The sequence below is a fragment of the Setaria italica genome, chromosome V (genome assembly GCF_000263155.2).
Source record: "Setaria italica strain Yugu1 chromosome V, Setaria_italica_v2.0, whole genome shotgun sequence".
NCBI lineage: Eukaryota > Viridiplantae > Streptophyta > Magnoliopsida > Poales > Poaceae > Setaria > Setaria italica.
In genome coordinates this window covers 25,445,759-25,468,282 of record NC_028454.1, presented here as the reverse complement: position 1 = coordinate 25,468,282, position 22,524 = coordinate 25,445,759, and the positions used below count along the sequence as shown (strand labels likewise).

The 22,524-nt window shown below is 47.6% G+C and overlaps 1 protein-coding gene across 1 annotated transcript; it reads left to right on the top strand.

Moving 5' to 3' along the window:
- The first annotated feature begins 9,218 nt into the window (after positions 1-9,218).
- LOC106804348 lies at positions 9,219-10,172 on the top strand. The gene is made up of 2 exons (XM_014805211.1): positions 9,219-9,391; positions 9,701-10,172. Exons 1-2 carry the CDS (start codon positions 9,219-9,221, stop codon positions 10,170-10,172), a joined length of 645 nt encoding a protein of 214 aa, XP_014660697.1.
- Positions 10,173-22,524: the final 12,352 nt, after the last annotated feature.

Here is a 22,524-nt window from a genome sequence, read left to right as displayed (position 1 = left end):
TAAGTTTTATTCTAGAGTATCATGAGACTCATAAGATACCCTAGGTCTTCGGGGCTTCCTCTTCGGTGAGTCCCCGCTGGCTTTCTTAAAAAAAAGCAACAAGGGATCCCCTGAGTACGAAGTACTCAGCAAGTCTTACCCGACTAACCAATATAATAGCTTTCTTTAGAAGTGGATGCTTAGCTTTTTGGTGTACTTGGCTAATGCAATTTTCGCCGAAAAGCTTACTACAAGTAAAGCCTTAGTTTTATCTTTTATTTGGGTTAAGTTATTACCTAATCATTCTAGATGATAACAGAAGTAAAAGCAGTCACAGCTGTTAAATCATACATTACTTGACAACAGAAGATTTTATATCGCATGAGTTTATACTACGATGCTTAACAGCGATCAAGTGCATTCATAACCGAGAATTGTGGCGATCCGGATCAATTTACATCCTGCAGGAGAGTACCCTGATCACCAGCTATATACGACTGTACAGGTCGTACTAACAACCTCTCGATTAGCAAAGTCAATGATTAGGAATACAACTACCCGGACCCAGGGATGCACCCCCACATGGGACCCCACGTCTGGCCTGATCTCCATGTGAGTTTCAGGCTACACCCCTGCCAATCTCCAGCACGTCAAGCGCGGGTACGAAGCATTCCTGATCATAGAATTTACTAACCTACTGGGCTTTACTGGTCCCATACCCAGTAAGTGATCAGATGCTTATCACTTGATCAATGGTTAAGACACGGATCGGTCCTTAACCAGATTAACCTAGCAGACAGAACTACATCTCTAGCTTCTGTCTGGTTCCATATTCCAAACTATCCTTTATAAGCAACATGTATGACCTAAGAGTTTTCCTTAAGGTTGGTAAACCAAGCATTTAAGCAACTAAGCATTTCTAGACTTGGGTTGTCTTCTAAGGTTTGAACAAGTGGCAAAGATGTCCTTAAAACAAGGTATGATCATACACAAGAATGGTTTCAAGCAACTCCTAGACTTAGTGCATGCATAAAGCAAATAACCGATAATAAGTCACATGAAATAACGACTCCAAAATAGATAGGTATAAAATGCACCGGGGCTTGCCTGGGATCAACAAAGGTTAATTCTTCGGAAAACTTCTTTATTAAAGGAGGCACTCCATACTTCGCTAATGTTGTCCATCTCCAGCTGAATTCCATGAATTCCCACTCCAGGACAACCTTCCTTCATGATAAAGTTGCAAGCCAACAAGGACTATACAATTTATCATGATAAAGTTGCAAGCCAACACACGAAAACCCCAAAGATTAACCCACCATTTTTATTTCCTTTATTAAACCTACCTTAGACCTCCTTTTTTATTTTTAAAAGCATTATAATAATTTTCTAATCTCAAAAACCTAATTCCTATGAATTAATAATAATTTGTGGATAATAAAGTATTTTCAAGTTTTATACATTTAATAAAGTTTAAGCATTTATTTAAATACCTTACATAAAAAGGCATTAAATAAATACTTAAAATTTTTTTATTATTTTTCCTAGGGTTTAAGAATTTTAATGCATAAAGGAAAATAAAATAATTCTAATAAAATTGGTTTCACTAATTTTGGGCACTTCTAGAATTTCCTGTGAATTAAATGGTGAAAACATCATTTAATCTATTTATCTAATAAAAGAAAACCTAAGGTTTAATAAAAACCCCCGGCCCAAACTTCTCTCACCTAACCTTCTTCTACCCACTATCACTTCCACCTAGGGCCCATCCGGCCTCCTATTCTTCTTCTTCTTTTCTTCCCTGACAAGTGGGGTCCACGGCCGAAATCTCCCCTTGGGCCCAAAAGTGGCCCGTCAACTTAACCTCCCACGCGTGGGCTTCCTTGCGGCAGCCACTGGGCCGGTTCCCCCTTCTCTCCTCTTTCTCAATCCCGGCCGGCCCATCTTTTCTTTTTCTTTTTCTTTCTCCGACAATCGGCCTACTCAATTCGGCCCACGGCTTTTCTTCCCTCCGCCGGCCCCCTTTTCCTTTTCTACTCCACCCGGGCCGCACAGCTCACTTTCCTTTTAAACCAACAGATGACCCACTGGCTCTCCCTTCTTCTTTTAGGCCGCGCGGGCTAGCTGGGTTGTCGCCTCCTCTTGGCCCAAGACGGCACTGGCCCTCTTTTCTTTTTCTCCTACTCCCACCTGGGCCTCATGGCCCATTTCTTTCTTAAGCCGCCATCGTAGCCCATCAGCTCCCTTTCTTTTTTCGTTGCACGGGCCGGCTGGGCTGGTGCTTTTCCCTGGTCCAAAATGGGCGGCCGGCCCTCATCTTCTTTGCGCTGCCCCCTTCTCCTCTCATCTTCCTGACGCACGGCTGCTTCCTCCCTGCGCCAAAACAGGGGGCGCGCTGGACCGACGGGGCTCGCCGGCTGGCGGCTCGCCGGCGACGGGGTCGGGCCGAGGAGGAACCCCCAGACCGCGACACACCCGTGGGCGGCGGCGGCGCTCCGGGAGGTGGCCGGAGATGGCCCCTCCACGGCGGCGGCGGCTTGACCGGCTGCCGGCCATGGCGGCGCATGTTGGCGGCACAAGTGACTTCCACGACTTCCCCAACAGCTCCCACACTCTCGCAGGATGCCCCTAGACCCGTTAATTGAGAAGAATCAGTCGATTTAGAAGCTCACCTTGTGGATTGGGTGACGGCGGCCGGCGGACGGAAACGGCGGCACACCGAAGCTTGACGGCAGGGAGCTGGGAAACGGAGGGGCGTGGGGTGTTGAGGAGAAGCTGGCGGACCCTTGGGCGGGTGGAATTGCAACGAGGGACGGCGGCGTGGGTAAATTGGCCGGCGGCGGCACTGATTTGCGCAAGCCAGTTTCCTGGCAATGTAAAGCGGCGGGATGAAACGGATAAGCGCGGGGATAGCGATGTCGTGGTCTTTCACCGTGCATGCGTGCCACCTCGACAACCTGAACGAGCGCGGACGTGGCCGTCGTACTGGCCGATCGTGCGCGAGAGCCGGCGACGGCACGACTCTGCCTGTTGCCTCTGTTCTGACTGTTCTTAGTTCTTCTTTTCAAAACGATCTGTTCATCCCTCCATTTCTTAAGATATTCCATCTCAACTCGTAGAACTCCCTTAAGCAATCTTGTAGATTAATCCGAGCACTACATTTGATAGATTGGCCTCCAACCGAATTAAGCACCCTAAGGTCGAGATTTCGGAGCTCCAAGCTCCTGTCACTTTACTGTCAACTGAATTTTTGGATTCAGTTTCGACAGTCTTCCACTGTGGTCGTTTACCCTTCTTTGGCACAAATTTCAGTAGCCCAATGGTATTCCATATAGGCCAACCACTCCCTATTTGTGTTCTACAACTAATAAGGATTCCATTTTGCACCAGAAACCATATAACCTTTGCACTGGATTTTCCTGAAATTTGCTCCAAACATTGCTAATTAACACTGTTTTCAGACTTAGAATTTATGCAGCTCCGAGAGTTGGCCGAAATAGCTAGAGTGCTGACTTTGAGCTTTGATTTACATTTGATTCTTTTGCTATCTCTGAGCAACAACACCTTATTAAACATGTCCAAGGATCATACTTCACCGCTGTCTAGTTGCCTTTGCTCACTTACTTGAAAGATTGGGCAGAATTCGGTTTCAAAAATAGATACTCATCATGTTTTCCAGACTTAGAGTTATTTCAGCGAGGAGCTCGAATTCTGCTCAATTGCTGACTTTTGGCTCCAATTTAAATTCAAACCTTCCACTATCTCTGGACAACAACTATTCATTTACCTTCTCCATAGTCCATATTACACTAATGTCCAAAAACATCTGCTCACTTTTAAGGAAATTTCTCCAGAAATTGGTTCTAAATGCAGGTACTCAATACCAATTTCAGACTTAACCAATTTCCAGCAAGGTCGCCTATTGTAACAAAGTGCCAACTTTAGGCCTCTATTTAAAATGGTTCCCTCCACTATTCCTGATCAACAACACCCAAATTTTGGAGTCCAAAGTTCATACTTCAACATGGTATAGTTGCCCTGATTTACTTATTTGAGAAATTTACCAGAATTCACTTTCCAAAATGGACCCTGAGCTGTTTTTCTGATTTCTTGTTTTCGGACGGTGAATAGTAAACGTAGCTTTTCATTTCCTTCTCCGATTTCTTTTGAGTGTTTAGGATCAAATATTATTCCAAATTGTTTACCCTCAAGTTCTAATCATCTTTACACTTCCACTCTATATTTTTGCCGAATTTTTCTGAATTTCAGATCCAAAATTCAAATTTCGGCCAAATTTGACCCGAATTTGATTTTCGGTCAATTTCTTTTTCCTTTCTTCTCGAATTGCTTCCAACTCCTCCAAGTTACTTTGATGACTAAAATGGCGGTTGTTACAGGATGGGGCGGGCAAGAGACGCTATGGGGCGAGGCGGCACTCGTCGGGTCAGCTCACGGCCGCGGGTTGGGTGACGGGCGGCGCCAGTGAGCGGGAGCCACGCGCGGGTGGCGAGCGGAGCGTGCGACGCACACGCTCTGGAGCAAGCAGGGGCATGAGGGATTCGCTGGTCAAAGTGAAGGGCCGGTCCTTGGGACCATTTTACTTTGGATTTTTGAATGGCACTTGAGAATTTACCTTTCTACGACTTGTAGAGCTAACCTCCAGGTTCAAAAGTTACAAAGGGTGTTTGGTCAAAAACAATTTGATTTTGAACTTAGAAATCTCCCAACTTTACTAGAACGGGCAAAAAATTCAGACTTAGTGAAAATTTAGATTTGGCAGAGTTGACCGTTTTAGCTCAATTTGATTTCATTTTTGAAAAGATTTTGTGCAGGTTTTGGCCTAACTCCAATAAGCAAAGTTGTTAAGGGCTTGTAGAAATAAAATTTTTATGTAAGGCTTGACTTGAGTTCATATTAGAAATCGTGAGAAACAGGGCTTCAAAGTTGCGGATTTTCATGCCTTTCAGCACTTAGGATTTTGAGTGATTTGAAAAAGCCACTGATTTTAATCTGAGTTTTTGGATCTCTTCTGCTCAATTTAAAACAAAATACTTATAATAAAAGTTGTTAAAAAAGATGAGTTTAACAACTCTTAGTTGGATAAAATTCAGATTCTTATATAAAAATTTAAATTATGGCTTAAACACTTTTTTAGCTTTTAGGGGCCAAAGTTGACCTTTGACTCGATTAATTTGCTGCTAAAAGTTTCACCTAGGCTTAAACAAGGTTTAGTTAACCTAGAGTTGTTACAAGAACTATGACGCCAGGCTTAGTACGATCATGATTTCGGTGCCCCAGGTCTCCGTGACCCACTACTCAATTGCAACACTGAGCAGGAGGCCCGGAATCGCCGGGACGACCAAGAGCTGCATTGTCGCAACAAGTACGATCACCGCTACGACACCCCTAGCAATGTGCCCAACCCACTCCAACGTAACAACAACGTACACCCTAGGGCCCTGCCGGTGCAGTACCATCAAATGGAGGACAACGACATGGACATCGACGGGCTCGCAGCGTTCACCCCTCGCCTCAGGGCCGTCCAGTGGCCACCTACCTTCAAGCCAGTCATCAACGAGAAGTACGATGGTCGCTCCAACTCGAAGATTTGGCTGAAGACATACTACACCACGGTCAAGGCTACACACAGCACCTACAACCAGATGGCCGTGTACTTCCCGATGGTGATGGGGAACACAACTCTCTTGTGCCTAGAAGGCCTCCCCCAAGGCTGCATCGACACATGAGGACAGCTTGCCAGAGCCTTCACCCAGAATTACCAGGCTACGTATGCCTGGCTAGGAAGCATGCAAGACCTCAGCCAAGTTTGCCAGCAGAAGAATGAATATCTTCATGAGTACATCAACCGCTTCTTCGACAACCGCAACAGGCTGGCCGGCGTTAAAGATCGCGACGTAATCTTTTTCTTCCGCACCGGCCTCAAGTATCGGTCGATGTTCCGCACCATGTTCCAGGTCGACCCAAAGACGGTTGGACACATGATGCAGATCGTCAACCTACACGCTGACATAGATGAAGCCAAGCACATCGAGTTTCAAGATGACAAGAACCGCCGCAACGACGACGATGAACAGCTAACCCATCAAGAGAACCAGCGCCAACATCGGCTAGAACCTTACTGACTTCGAAAGAGGGCCCCTGAGGTCCTAGCTGCCAGATTAGATCTAGAAAGGCAGTCAACCTTCCTCAAGGAAGAGTTTGATGACACACTCAACACTCCCTATCCCTTCCACAAGGACGCACGACACAATCTCTGTGATTGCCATATCCTGAAGAAAGAGCTCAGTGCTCCAGTCGAGTACAAGAGGCCTCGATGCAACGACTTTTGCATGGACGGGCGCAACGACGATCGTCGCAGGGACGATCGCCGATGCGACAATGGTCGCCGCGATGACCATCACAGAGAAGAACGCCATGAGCAGCATAACTTCGATGCAAACCAAGGCACGGGAAATGACAACGGTGAGTTCCAGCGCGTTGAGTGGGAGGTCAGCATCATCATTGATGGCCCCAGGCATTTTGCAGTATGCGCAAGCAAAAGCTGCAGAAGAGAGAGGTGCACTTCATCTCCATTGCACCAGTCCAGTACCTGTGCCGGTCGGAGATGCTCATAACCTTCTCTAGGAAAGATCATTGGGTTCACATCGTGGATCCCGAGTCCTACCCACTTGTGGTATGCCCCGTGATAGATAGAGTCCTCTCCAAGGAGTTGATCGATGGTGGCAATGGCCTCAACATCATCTTCACCGAGACCCTGAAGCGTATGGACTTCCAACTTTGATCGGCTTCTTCCCTGTGAAGACCCATTCTACGGTATTGTACCCGGCAAAGGATCTTATCCTATCGAAAGAGTTGTCCTGCCCGTCACATTCAGCACGCTAGACAACTACCGCACAGAGCACCTCACCTTTGAGGTCGCCAACTTCAAGACATCCTATAATTCCATCTTTGGTAGGCCCATGCTGGCAAGGTTCATGGTGATACCCAACCACACCTACCTTGTCTTGAGGATGCCAGCTCCCAAAGGCATTCTCTCCATTTTCAGCGACATCGAGACATCCTACAATTGTGGCACAGAAGCCATACAGCTCATCGAGACCCTGGAGTACTCGGCCAATGCCACCATGATGCTCGTCGAGTCCAAGAATGTCGACCAGAACCAGCTTAAGATCCCAGAAACAAAACCGATGCCCCTGGCACTGCAACCCGACCAGCAAGTCAAGAAGATCAGCCTCAGCCTGGAAGACCCCTCTAAGATGGCCCTCATCGGGGCTGACCTCTCCCCCAAATAGGAAGACACGCTCACCAGCTTCCTCGGGGATAACTTGGACATATTCACATGGAAACCATCCGATATGCCCAGTGTCTCGCGGGAGCTGGCTGAGCACTCCTTGGAACTAAGCAAGACTGCAAGGCCGGTGAAGCAAAAGTTTCGCCATTTCGCTCAAGATCGCAAGGAGGCCATTAGGATAGAAATAAATAAGGTTTTAGCCGCCGGTTTCATCCGTGAATGTAAGCACCCCGACTGGTTAGCAAACTCAGTTCTTGTAAAAAAGAAAACCGGTGAATCGAGCATGTGTATCGATTACACCGATCTCAACAGGCACTGCCCTAAGGACTTCTTCCCTCTTCCTCTCATCGACCAGGTCGTGGACTCCACGGCCGGCTGCGTCCTCCTATGCTTCCTCGACTGCTACTCAGGCTATCACCATGTTGCCCTCAACCCCGCCGACTAAGATACGATCACGTTCATAACACCCTACGGCATCTACTTCTACAATACCATGACCTTTGGGTTGAAAAATGCCGGTGCTACGTACTAGAAGGCAATCCAGAGTTGCCTCAAGAAGCAGCTCGGCAAGAATGTAGAAGCCTACGTCAACGATGTGGTTGTCAAGACCAAAGATGAAGAACACTTCATCGCTGACCTAGCCCAAACCTTTGACAACCTCTGGAGGTATCAATGGAAACTCAACCCAGGCAAGTGCGCCTTTGGTCTCTCATTCAGAAAGCTCCTGGGCTTTATCATCAGCCAACACAGCATCAAAGCCAGTCCTATCAAAGTCAACGCGATCAGAAACATGGTGCAACCTGGTGAAAAGAGGAACATCATGAAGCTAACAAGCATGATGGCGGTCTTGAGCCGGTTCATTAGCAAACTCAGAGAAAAGGGGCTCCCCTTCTTTAAAATGCTCAAGAAGGCAGACAAGTTTGAGTGGAACGACAAGGCCCGCAAGGCCCTCGAAGAGCTCAAAATATTCCTCTCCACTCCTCCCGTCTTAACACCCCCGACTGACCAAGAAATGTTGCAGCTGTACATCTCTGCGACCACCATGTCGTAAGCACGATACTAGTCATGGCAAGCGAAGAACTCGGCCACACCCACATGGTGCAAAGGCCAATTTACTATGTAAGTGAAGTCCTAAGCAATTCGAAGGTCCGTTACGTGCAGGTCCAGAAGCTCCTCTATGCAGTCTTGATTACCTCTTGTAAACTGCGCCACTACTTCCAAGTGCACAAGATCCGAGTGGTCTCCTCCTATCCACTCAGTGAAATTCTACAAAAGGCAAAATCCTACACAACCGAGACATCCACGGCCGAGTCGTCAAATGGTCTGTGGAGCTTGGGGAGTTCGACATCGAATTTTGCCCATGACATGTGATCAAGTCCCAGATCATGGCTGACTTCATCGTTGAATGTACTAAGATCCAAGAGCCGCCCTCCCTGGAGAGGTCGGAGCACTGGATGATGTACTTTGACGGTGCTCACAACCTTGAAGGAGCCGGCGTAGGGGTCCTCTTTATATCTCCAAAACGCGAGCAGCTCAAGTATGTCCTCCAGATCCATTACAAGGCCACCAACAATGGGGCTGAGTACGAAGCTCTCATCCGCGGACTCCACATCGCTGCTTCCCTAGGAATAAAGTGCATCTTGGCCTACGATGATTCCAAGGTCGTAATAGAGCAAGTCAACCATGGATGCCTACTGCGCAAAGGTTCACAAACTTGAGGCTCACTTCTATGGCCTCGAGTTTCACCACGTCCCTATGGAGCACAACATCGCCGCCGATGTCCTGTCTAAGCTCGGCTCCAAGCGGGCACAAGTTCCAGTCGACGTCTTCATTCAGGATCTAAGAAAACCATCCATCAAAATCCTGGACCCGAGCCAGGCTGAAGAGGGTGCGGTCAGCCAAAGCTGATCCAGCAAATACCGATGTCATGATGATTGAGGCGGAGGAAGATTGGCACACACCTTTCATTGCCTTCATCACCGACAACAAGGCGCTGGAGGATAAAGCTAAGCATGAGAAGCGAGCACGGCGTAGTGCCAACTACGTCGTCGATGGTAAGGAGCTGTTTAGGAAGGTCGCATCTACCAGCATCTTAATGAAGTGCATCCTCCACAACGCCTCAAGCTCCTCCATGAAATCCACTCAGGTTCGTGCGGAAGCCATGCCACCTCAGCTAACTTTGTCGGAAAAGCATTCCATTCGAGCTTGGCCCTCAACCATCGTCGATGCAAAAGAGCTCATCTAGAAGTGCAAAGGGTGTCAATTCTTCTCCAAATAACAGCACCTCCCTACGCAAACTCTTCGCACCATACCACCATCTTGGCCTTTCGCATGCTGGGGCCTCGACATGGTCAGCCCGTACAAAACCGCTTTGGGCAGATACACCCACATCTTTGTGGTCATTGACAGGTTTACCAAGTGGATCAAGGTGAATGCTATAACTAGTGTAGAGTTAGACAAAGCCGCTCAGTTCATCGAGGAGATCACCCATCCCTTCAAGGTTCCAAACAGGATCATCACCGACCTGGGCAAGAAATTCACAAGGTTTGACTTCTGGGACTTCTGCCTAGACAACCTAATTGATGTATACTACTCTTCAGTAGCACACCCGCGCTGTAATGGGCAAGTCGAACCTGCCAGTGGGATGGTTCTCCAGTCCCTAAAATCACGCATCTTCGACAACGCCTCCAAATACACCACCAAATCGCTTCGTGAGTGTCCCCACATAATATGGAGTCTTTGGATGCAAAAAAGCCGAGCCACCAGCTATACTCCTTTCTTCCTAGTCTATGGCTCAGAGGTCATGCTACCAACTGATGTCACTTTCGGAGCTCCACGAATCCAGTACTACGAGGAGGGTGAAGCTGAGAAAATCCGGTAGGTGGACATTGACAGCCTATAGGAACACCGCATGATGGCACTCATCTAGCACGCGAGGCATGAGCAGGAGATTCAATGCTACCATGACAGGAACATCTAGGAGCACTCATTCAACATCGACAACTTGGTGCTCTGTCGGATCTAGTCCACCAAAGACATGCACAAGCTGTCGACCCCCTAAGAGGGCCCCTTCATCGTCAAAGAAGTCATCCAGCCGGGTACATACCGGCTGCCATGGGCGGACGGCTCAAGCGTACCCAACCCATGGAACATCCAGCACATGTGATGCTTCTACCCTTAGGAAATAAAAGCTATGTACTTTTTAAACTTTATTTCATTGAATCAATAAAGCCCTAGAGGTTTCCTGCGTAGCTACTACCTTCTTGCTTTCTCTTACCCAAGCTCCTCCTCACGCTCGGGGGTTGTCCTACCTGATCGACAGACCATAACCCTCACTCTTATGCTTGGGGGCTTCCCCCACTCAGCGGAAAGTGTGTCTTTAGGAGCGCCAAGACATTCTTGGCGCATTTGATAGCTGCCTCCTTCATCAGGTCCTTCAACCGACCAAGAATGCTCTTTAGATGATCCAGCAACGGCATTTGCTTGGTCGGGTTGGCATCAGGTTGGATCATGTCCATCACATAGCCGAAGGCTAACCGCAGGTCCTCCAGCTCCACCTCCAACCCTACAATCACCAACTGATCATGCTACAGACTATGCATGGCCACGATCAAGCACCGGTCCATGTCCTTGCTCAAGCTGGCTTCATAGGTGAGTTTCTATGACACAGCATACTCACAGTGCATGGCAACATCATGATCTTGCTGTAGTCGAGCATTGGTAGCCTCGCATTCCTTGAGGTCTTTCTTGAGCTACTCCTTCTTCTGGGCATCTGCAAAGCAACAGGATACAGGAATAAGGGTTCTCCACCCCATGCTTGAGCTAGATCTGCAAGTAGCGAATCTGATACCTTTCAATAAGGCGTCAAGGCTGCCCTGGACCTCTTTAGTGACATGCTTCTGCTCTACGATTTCCTGATCCTTTTGCCTGAGCTGCTTCGTGGCGTCCTCCTTGGCCTTCTCAGCTTGGCCTCTAGGCGCCCAGCTTTAAGGCGGTACTCCTCGGCATGGTGTATTGCGTCTGCCCTCTTCTGCACATGTGCTACCAGATTCTACATAGACCCACCTCAAAATTTACAAGCCAATATTTAGCAGTAGAGAACAACAACAAAGGAGGTCAGCACACTTACATATAAACATGTCATAATCGTCGACGACGCTTTATTCAGCTTGGCAAACTCCCTTTTGTCTTCCTGGATGCCCTCAGCAAGTCAAGTGCTACCAAAGTCCAGCATAGAAGGATTTCCCTGCCTCGAGCACCTTGATGTCGAAGTCTTCGGCCGCTTGGTCTAGCAACAGGTCATCCCCAAGCCCTTCATCCGCCCGAGTGCCAGTCCCGACGCCAGTAGCATCTACCTCCACCACCTTGGCACCAACAATAGCCCTGACACTCTCATCCACGTTTGGCGGTGGAGTTAGATCCCATACGACCTTCTCCCCTAGCCGGCTCACTTGAGCATCTCCTTCAACTAGGGGCGAATTGCATTGGGTTGGAGAGTGAGCATCACCGGACCCACCAACCCAGCTTGGCATGGCAACCCGAGGTGAAGTAGGCTCATCATATTCCATGGCCTTCCTGCTCGGTCGGCATGACAAGAGGAACAAGCAAAGCAGTCTAAGAACAAACTTCCAGCAACAAGCATCATCAAGATTACACTTACATGGTACTCTTCTTAACTTGGAACTTCAGATGAAGTGGTGCCAGCAGCGGCACAGTGGGCTCCTTCTACTTTCCCCTACGGATCTCCATCTTCAGTCTCTCTTTGAGGTTTTCCGCATCGGCGGCGATTGCCTCAATAAGGTCATCCTTCTTCTTCTCGGCCAGATTGGGCGACCCAGAGTCGTCGCATAAGACCCTAGACGAGGTCTCTACAGGCGAAGCAGTCATCACAGATGATTCTTTGGGCTTCATGGCCCCCACTTCCTTCTCTTCTTCTTATCTGGCTCAGGTGCCCTGGATTCTGACATTTTGCGCACAGCCTGGCGCGTCTGTCACCCAACAGGAGCATTGCCTTCATTTTTGCCCTTGCCGCCTTGGTCTGGCACATCCTCGTCAGAGACGTCAATGGAAGAGTCTGACTCCCAGTTGAGTGCAATGGGCAGTTGGTCGCCCTCGGTGGTCAGGTGGATCTTGGCCCGTTAATCGTTGTTGCCCCCGGGCCGTGGTGCTGGATATTAGAACTTGAACTCTCGACTTTTATTGAAGAACATAATAGAGTGATAAAACACAATGAACAACAAGATACACAAGTCAATCGATGCAATCAAAGTCTTACCAGGTCGGCTGGCCTCTTGAGGGAGTAGGCCTTGGGACAACGCTTGTCCTTGATGACACCACATAAGAACTCAGACACCCAAACATTAACTTCATCCCAGGTGACCTTACGGTGCTGCTCCCGACTTGGATCTAGTGGCCCGAAGAACTCTTAGCCTGGATGAACCCTATCCTTAATAGGCTGCGTCAACCTCTGGCTGAAACTGATACTCACAGCCGCAACCATGAGGCCACGCTTTTTCAGGTCGGCAATCTCTTTCAGCAATTGATCCACCTAGACTTGCTCCATGGACCTTGGCTGGTTTGACCACTCTGGCTTTGTCACCTCTGCAAATCCGGTCCTGGGCGGCAGCTCGGGCTTCTGATTGGCAACAATGAACCACTCTTTGTGCCATCCTTTATTTGAATCCTTCAGTTTTAGATCCAAATACTCTAGACAATTCATGGGACATAGCGAAAACCCATAACCGCCAATCACCCTTGTCTTTCCCTTTGTTGTCACCACCTTCAGTTGGTACAAGTACCTCTAGAGGTTGAAGTGTGGAGGAATTCCAAGAAAAGCATCACAAAAATGGATAAACACGGCAATTTCCAAGATTGAGTTAGGATTAAGATGTACCAACTCAATCTTGTGGTAGTTGAGGAGCCCGCGGAAGAAGTCTCCAGTTGGGATTCCAAATCCCTGCTCGAAGGAAGCCACGAAGACGATGGCCTCGGTCCTATACTCAGAGGGGAACTCCTAGCCCGCGGTCGCCTTCTACTCAAGAAGTGCCTTGGGACCAAGAAGGCCGCAGTCGATGAGAGCCTGGATCTTCTCCTCCATCATGATGGATTTGACCTAGTAGGTGGATGAGTCTGGTGCTTGTTCACTGGTCACCTCTTTGGTCTCTAGTCCGAGATGCAGATCGGATGTAGGCGGGCCTCTTGGTGTGCATACGATGCAAAATTGAGGCGTGACGGCGAGGGCTAAGGCTTGCGGGTGAGCAGGCGTGGGATCCGGCTTGTGGATGCGGCGGCGGTGTTTGGGGGACGAGAGGAGTCAAAATGAAAAAGAAACCATGCCCCTTCGGTTTTTGAAGGTGTGGATAGTGAAAACCTAGCGACATCGGTGCATCAACAAGACGGGCGTCAATGGCTGACGGAAACCGCGGGTTTTCTGTCATACTTGCCCCCTACCACGCTCCTGACAAACCACCAACCGACGGAATTTGTGGCTTTTCTGTCCAGATCCACTTCACGGCGTACCTGTGTGGCTCCACCAGTCCTTGTGCTCAGGGGCTAGGTGCCTAACTCCGGTTGGTGTGCCCAGCTCCTTGGCTCCACTAGTCCTTGTGCTCAAGTGTTGGGCGCTTATTTTAGGTCGGTGTGCTTCTGTGGCTCCACCAGTCCTCGTGCTCGGGGGCTCAACACTTATTTCAGGTTGGTGTGCCTCTATCGCTCCACCAGTCCTCGCATTCTGGGCCTGGGCTTATTTGAGGTTGGCGTGCCTCCGTGGATCCACCAGTCCTCGCGCTCGGGGGCTAAGCGTCTATTTCAAGTCGGCGTGCCTCCGTGGCTCCACCAATCCTCGCGCTTGGAGGCTGGGTGCCTATCTCAAGTTGGCGTGCCTCCGTGGCTCCACCAATCCTCGCACTTAGGGGTTGGGTGCCTATTTCAAGTTGGCGTACCTCCGTGGCTCCACCAGTCCTCGCGCTCGGGGGCTGGGAGCCTATTTGTTGTGGGGACTGCCCCTCGGGCGTCCCCACTTAAGCAATACAGTGCCATTTCCTAGACCACAATCCGGCACCAGCGTTAATCGGAATGATTATCAAAGTAAGAAGGGAGAAAATAGAAAGGGTTATGATGGTGTCATCTTAAGGACTAATCAAGCAGCAATCAATGCGTAGTGGAAAAAACGAAAGTTAGCTCCCTAGAAGACCTGACAAAACAAGCAATCATATTATTATTTGGGTAAATTTTAGTATTCAAAATAGAGGATAAAAGCATGATCAAGGGGTTGGTGTTAAGACATGCCTTGCTTGTTGAGTGGAGAACCCGAGTCCTTAAACAGAAGTTTATCTCCGAGGTGGAATATGATCCTTCCGGAGAGAGCTTAAGTTACTATATAAACAAAAGAAATAAACATGCAATCAATCACCAATCAAAGTAATCCAAAGCTCAACATAAGGGATTTAAGAAGGGTTCTGAAGGGGGTTGAGCTATGGGATAGGACTAAGATGGCCTTTCCTCAATTTCTTGTGATTCCCTACTTTTCATGTGATTTCTCCTATATTTCAAGTGATTTTCTAGGTGTAGGTTCATGGGTTAGGGGATGGTTTAGTGGTAGAACCTTGGTTATGGGGCTTGGGAATGTGCTAAGTACTAACTACAATTTACCAACAAATGTGAGCAACTTATCTCAGCAGTTTACAAATCCAGCAAAATCACCATGTGATGCAGAAGGCACCCAGAATCCTAGATTTGCAGATTAATTTTGTAAAGACTGATCTGAGAATCTACCCAAGAAATTGTCATCTTCTATCCTTTCATAACACTAAAGTGGAAATCTTACTGCACCTTAACGTCCAAGTCCCCATACAAATATGATGTCACTTTAAACAACTCACCTGTCTAATTGACATATAGCTCAAGCAAATCAACAGGAAGAGGAACCGAAACAGTAGGAAAATGAAACTCAAAGCATGGATTATTGATCTTGATAGGTTTAAAGTGACAGGTAGATAGACAAAGAAAATAAAACAAGTTTGAAATTGCAGAATAGTTCCTAAAATCAACAGAACACAAACATGATAGTAATTAAGTATTAGGCATAGATAGTCGTCTCATGATCTCAGCCCGCAAGGACATGTAGTATTTCTTTTGTTCATCTAGCATGGCAGTAAGGTCCATGGTCATAATCCTCTCTTCATCCCTCCTTTTTGCAACTGGACCTCCTAGCTCCTCACTTCAAGAAGTAGTTCTTCATTTGCAGCTCGATCCTATTCAAGAGCAACTCGATCCTGTTCAAGAGAAAATTCTTTGTTGAACCTCTCCTCTTTTCTTAGCTCTTTCTCCCCCATCAATTTCTATTTTCTATGCCCACATATTTTCTAAGGTTGCTATCACACTTTTTTCTTCTCTTGCAGCAGTGCTACTTTTGCCTTCTTCTTACCAATTGGCCTTGTCAATGCATTATCCTCTGGGCCTTGAAACTCACCTTGTCCTATTTCACTTGGTAAACTTGCACTCGGGTCAGCAGTTGAGCTTGTCTTCTGCTTCTTGTTAGATGTTTTACCAGCAGCCAATTCATCAATTTTAGAAAGCTAGTTTGGTTGTGTTCTCAGCTTATTCCAGCAATGCATGAACTGGAATGATTTCTGATGTTCATCTTCAGACTTGTACAAAGCACATGCCTCTGCAACCTACACCAACATCCGAAGGATATTCATATATGATATATAAAAATAAGATAGTCCAAACAAATCGTGGTATTGCATAATGAGTAAGTACCTTGCCTTTCATTGTAGTACCATTCTGACATCTTAACTCAATCCGTACTAGACAGCCACAAAACTTGTTCACACATTTTTGTATGGTCTCCCACCGATGCATGAGAGAATTTATGGTACGCTTTGAAGAGCATGTCTTGTGTCCATGGAAGTACTCATAGATACGAGACCAATACTTGCCACCTTTTTGATCTTTGCCTACGACCGGATCCAAGCTTACATTCAGCCACGTTGAAACCAAAACCTCATCTTCGTGGTCACGGAAATTCTTTGATCTCTTATGGTTTGGCCTTGCGGAGGGGGCTGCTGGACCAACTTCAATTGCCTGTGACTGTTGGTCATCATATGTGTTGCTATAATTATTAGAATCCCCTAGATTGGTTTCATCCATCATCATGTTCGAAAAATATCCATTTCCTGCAAATATGGAGAACAAAGAAAATAAAACACCAAGCTTTCATGCAAATAAGTTTTCTATCAAAGCTCAATGAACAGATACGGAGAACAAATGAAATAAAACACCAAGCTTTACTGAGAGGTCTCTGCAGAATATTCTCAGTTTACTGGGAAGGCAGAATCTGTAGATTGCTCAAGGCTTACAAGTTCAAGTAATGCCGCCAAAGTTCATGACACTGCTGTTTGTGAAAAATTTTATCTTAATACTCATGACCAGCATACTGAGTTGGAGAGTGAACTGGTGCAATCCAACAAGCAAGCTCTTGGTGCAGATAACAATGAAAGTTCTAGAAATTCTCCATGCATGTCAGCTGTTGACAAAGTTTCTTCAGCTCACAGCAGTGCATATTGTTTGTCACGCAACCCATCTAAAAGGGGACATAACTCTCATATTCTGTGTGCAAGGTCAGAGAGTTCAGGAGTAATGCCAAATAACCCATCAACAGAGAAGAAATATGCCAGACAACAAACAGCTATAAAAGTTGTGAGACATTATCCAACAGAATTGGTAAATAAAACTGGGTACTGAAATTGACAATGTCTATGTTCCCTAGTACTGAAATTGACATTGTTGCACAGCTTGGTTACGCTCTCATCAGATATGTTAACTAGTAATTAGATATCATAATATCACAGAGAATTGAAACGAAGGGCTTATGATTCATACCATTCCTAAATGAGTTGCCGTTGGCCGCTACGAAGGCAGCAGAGGGGTCGACGGAATCCAAATCGTCGCTGGCAAGGGCTGCCATCGGAGGACCACCAGGCAGGTCGAGGTCATTGACGCTGCACCTCTGCAAATTTGTGCCGCCGCCGGTCCACTGAGGCATGTGGTCGCCGCCGGGCCATTGAGGGTGCTAGCCGCCGACGAGTACCACGCACCGTTGAAGCATTCCTCCACCACGCCTTACTTGGTCCTGCCGGACAGGAGCGGTTGACCGTGGTGCCTGCATCTGCACAGGAAGGAATCACCTTTAGATTATATACGAGAGCTGGCATTTTAAAAGGAAACAAAAGGGATACATCTATCAAGATAAAAAAACAATACACAATGTTACGGCAACAACTTCTAGATCGCGTTTATGGTAAACGTCCTCTGTGACACCTAGTATACCCAGCAAGAACACAGATGCATAAACTAGCATTTGTAAAAACAGCAGACATCTAATTCCACAGAAGCAAAACCTAATGAGCAGTGCATGACAAAAAAAAGGCAGTATGCAAAGATCACCAAGATACTGAAACAAGACAAGCATTACCGCAAAAATAATCTAATTCGCATATGGGTTCATACAGCAACTTTAGATCAATGCAGCATGTGAGGAAAACCTCAGCTATTGAAAATCTGATATACGCTAGATATCTACAGGCACCACCTATGACTTGTTCATAACTGTCAAGCTTAGTGATTATGATATCGTTCACGGCATTGAAAATTCACAGAACACCCATAAGAGACTGGCACATTAAGCCATTGCTGCTATGCAATTGGCCATCAGATGAGCCAAGGAGCTGCAGGCATCAAATACGATTCGTTCTACAGTTACCCACTACTCATCTACCACTTGGTCCTCGGGATCTGGAAGGAGGGGTTTACCCTGAGACGCTCGGAGAGGACGGAGGGGGTGATCTGCTTGTACTTGGGCGGAGGGGGTGATCTGCTTGTACTTGGGCGCCTCGGAGAACAGCTTGTCATAGGTGGACTGGTCGAACAGCACCGAGTTGTTCACCTTCTCCTTTTGCTTTCCCTTGCTCCACTTCTGCAAAAACAAATAAGCGCATCCACCATGAGAACCCCATAGATGGTAGCAACCCTGACTATACGCTGACTATACGAAGAGACGAGCAAGTCAGAGAGACAGACGCACCTTCTTCTGCTTGCCACCGCCGCATGGAACCCGGACTCTTGCACAGGGGAGGAGGAGTGTACCGCTGCCCGGCCTCTTGCGCAGGGGAGGAGAGGAGCGTACCGCCGCCTGGCGCTCACCGTCCACCCAGCCGCCGCCCCTCACCTAGCCTAGCGCTCGCCCCTCACCCTGCCGCTCGCCCCGCCGCCGCCGTTGCGTGCGTGGGAAGAGACCACGCGGGGAAGGGATATCTGCTCGCACGCACGGAAAAAGGCGGGCTCACGCGCGGGAATCGTGATCAGGGGAGGAACGGAACGCGAAAATATACGATGTGGGCAGCTGTTTTTTTTGTGTCGCGAAAAGATTGAGGGAGGTTTGAGGGAATTGTTGGAGTTTTTTTTTTCTATTTTCTCGCTAAAGAAGATATTAGAGGTAAGATTAGCCGTCTTTTTGGAGTTGCTCTTGCTATGGAAAAACCAACACCGGCCTCCTCCTGCCCCCTTTTTCCTTTGCCATGGCTGTACCCCTCCACATCCATCCCTCCTCCGACGTCTCATCCAAAACGGATCGCCCACCATGCCGTGACTCCGTTTCACCACAGCGCCGCACCGTCTGGAGCACCAGAGTGCCGTCGCCATCGTCTCCAGTTATCTTCCCTGGTGAGCTCGTCCTCCTCTGTCCTTTTCTTTTTGTTGCTGTGGCCGAGCCCGATCCTGCTACGTTGCCGCAGATGAGTCGTGGAGCTCCCACCTCGTATGCACATGAGGATCTCGTCGGCATTATCCTCTTCATACACCCGGCCTCCCCGTCATCGGCGCATCGTCCGTCGTCCACCTCGGTGAGAACCTCCTCGTGCCCCTCCGTTGCTGTGGCCGCACCATGATGGAGCCGCCCAACGCAAGAAGCCGCGCACGTCTCGTCGTCGCCATTCGGCCGCTGCATAAGCCATCGTCGCCGTTGATCCATCTCGTTGAGAACCTGCAGCACCCATCGTCACGTCCGTCGGTGAGGACCCCTGAGCCCTGTCCTCGTTTCCTCTCTCGCTCGCTCTCTGTGCACAGGCACCAAGCTCTCCAACAGCACGACCCCGCGCCTCCTGCCGTGCATGCCCCCATCCTGCCCGCACATCTCCACACCAGCGCCAGGCCCTAACTGCCCTGTCGTGCCGTTCGCACCTCGTCCCTGTGCTTCGTGCCGCCGCCTGCACCGGCGCCCACCCCTAAACCGAGGTGCGAGCGCACCACAATCGCAAGAGCAGAACCTCGCGCCGCCGTCGCCGTTGTGCTGCGCACCCCCGATCCGGCCCCTGCGCTGCGTCCACCCGCAACACCCAGCCGCAACCGCTGCATGCCCGCGCGCCGGGCCGCCGCCTGTCCCTGTGTGCGTGCAGTGCCGTCGCAGCCTGTCGCCCTCGCTTGCATGGCCAAGCTGAGCCACATCCCGACCCACGCGCCGCCTCCCGTCCTCTTCTCACCCATGCACGACAGCGCCGCCGCCAGACGACGTCGTCGCCGCCGTTTCCGATCATGTCCGGCGAGCCCACAAACGGAACGCCCTCGGCCTCCTCTCTCTGTTCCCTGCCTTGCGCATGAGCCCTGCTCGCTAGAGCCCAGGCTGGCCGGCCACCAAAACCACGGCCACCGGCCTGTTCTGGCCGAACAGGAACGAGTCCCATGCATGGCACTGTTCTTGTTGCTTTGCAGTTTAACCCCTGAAGAACACTCTAAACCCAACCCTGAACCTTGTGTCTTGAACATCTCGCAGAACACCCCCCTCTAGAAACCCCTCATCTTGAGACCCAGTCCAGCCGGCTATTTTGCAGGTCTATCCCCCGCCTTTAACCTATTCGCCGTTACTGTTTAAAGTGTCTTGCGGAAACCCCCAGCTAGCCCCTAGCGTCGATAGATAATCTCGTAAACACCCCTACACCTTTAAACCCTCGCCATCTCTTCGTCTTAGCCCCTTTAAGTTCGTTCAAGTTGCATTAGGTTCGTCTCGATGAGTTCTATGTGTTAGCAGCGACATTCATCATGTTACTTATTTCTAAAATTAAACTTAATTTAATTTGATTAATGGGCAATTCAATGTTTATTTGAATAAAATCAAATATAGGTTTAACCTTCATCTTTTCCTTAATAAAAGTTAACTTGATTAATTTGAACATAAATATGTTTTATTTATAATATGTTTAGCTCAACACGATACGTGGTATAATTCGAGTAGCTGCTCTCAAATAGTGTTTCTTTTCTGAAAGTAAATGGTTAAATGGTATAAATTATTTGCAGCCTTTACAAATAAATTATGACTAGGTTTAACTCGTGTTTTTAGATTCAAATTTAAATTTAATTAATTCCAATATAGGGCATTTCTTTGAAATACCCCTTACATTTATCTTTCTTAAATAAAATAAACAAAGCATATAGTTCTTGTCTTTTCCTTGTAATGTAAATCTCCTGATAGTTGTGCCTTTGCGACCGTAGCTCCATTTCAGTCAATCCTTGTGCTCTTGCGTTCGTAGTTAGTTAGTGTTAGATAGTAACACGCTTTTCTAAAACTATTTTACTGCTTGATGTATTGTTCTTAGTTGCCTTAATTGTTGTTTCAGTTGAATTGTTTGCATTGAGGATCGAAGCAAGTGGGAACCTTGAATCTATTTTAAGGCAAGTGCTCCTTGATCATACTTTTACAACCAGTTGATTATTATCACATAATTGTCACATGTTATTTACTTTTGCTTGCATTAGAAGTCTAATTTGATGGGAATTCTATATAGGCTGTTTACAAGATTTGTTTGATCATTCCTTGAAGCCCCTAGAGGCTACCTTTTTGTGGGTAGTTTATGCTTAGCTTGCTCAACATGGGTTGGTTTATAATCTTAATTTGACTAATGATATATGAAACATGTTAATATGGGTTATCGTTAGAAACATGAAACCCTAGGCGACTTAGGCAAGTGGTTTGAATGGTGGCTTGTGATTGTTTGTTGTTGGCCTTGCCTGAGCTAGTTTTATAAGGACCGGTCTATGGAGCGACCACCCGAACTTATAGTACAACCACAAGGATAGGATGGGCAAAGGTCTTGGCCAATGAAGTAGGGTAAATTAGGAAATCCAGCAGCCTGCATTAAGCTGCTGGTTCCAGTGAGGGTGGCTTGACCCCCAATAGTCTGTGGCACGAGGATGGGTACCCAAACCCAGAGTTAGGTTAATGCGCCATTGGTGAACCTATGTAAAGGCCTCGTAGTGAACCCATGCCAACATACCTAGGAAGTGTGTAAGAGGTCTGGCTGCCTCAGCGTGATGGGATTCACGACTCATGGGTAAAGTTGTACAACCTTTGCAGGTGTTAAAAAAACTATTGTAATAGTCGTGCTCACGGTCAAGGGCGGCCTAGACCCTCACATGGTTAGTTGGTGGTTTGGGTGGACCACCGTGGTGGTAACTGTGGTTTGGGAGCTAATTATAGTTGCAAGATGTTTTAACCTTAGGATCAGGATAGGTGGGTGACTTGTGCCTTGAATGGTTTAATTAAAACTTGACCAATTAAAATATGAGCTTCGCAGTCCATCAAATAAAGCCTCTCCTTGTTCAAGCCTTCATGTCATATCTTTTCCTCCCACTTGCTAAGTGGCATAATAAGTCCACTTACGCTTGCTACAGTCTTAAGTAGGGTAGATACAGTGCAAGAAGAAGAAGAAGGATCATGAGGACCTTGAAGATTCTGGTGTCTAGGTTGGCGTGCCCCCGGTCGATGTTCCTGTGGAAGATGGAGCCCTCCGCTGTGATTAGTATAACAATCTGTAATTTTCTATTTAGACCCTCTAGTCATTTTGTAATATTAACACTTTGTAATGATATATGTTGTGATATTCACTGATGATGTCACTTTATGCATGAAAATTGATCCTGAGCATGCATAAAGGGTGTGTTCGGTTTTGTCCTTAAAACCGGGCGAGACACAAATGCACATTCTTGTGATGTTTATGCATAAATGTGAATATATATGAAAGAATTTGGAATACTAAGAAGGAAAGAAGGTTAATTCTCAAGTTGTTTCAGAAAAGTTTTAAAAGGTCCTCATTTTTAAATATGTCAAATTTCGGGATGTTACAGATCTAAACCACTTAAGGGAATCTCATCCTCGAGGTTCAAGGGTTAAAAAGGAAGGG

Coding starts and splice junctions, on each gene's coding strand:
- LOC106804348 (XM_014805211.1), top strand. CDS start 9,219: ATGATGATTGAGGCGGAGGAAGATTGGCACACACCTTTCATTGCCTTC. Junction 9,392..9,700: donor TCTACCAGCATCTTAATGAA/GTGCATCCTCCA, acceptor GGTCATTGACAG/GTTTACCAAGTGGATCAAGG.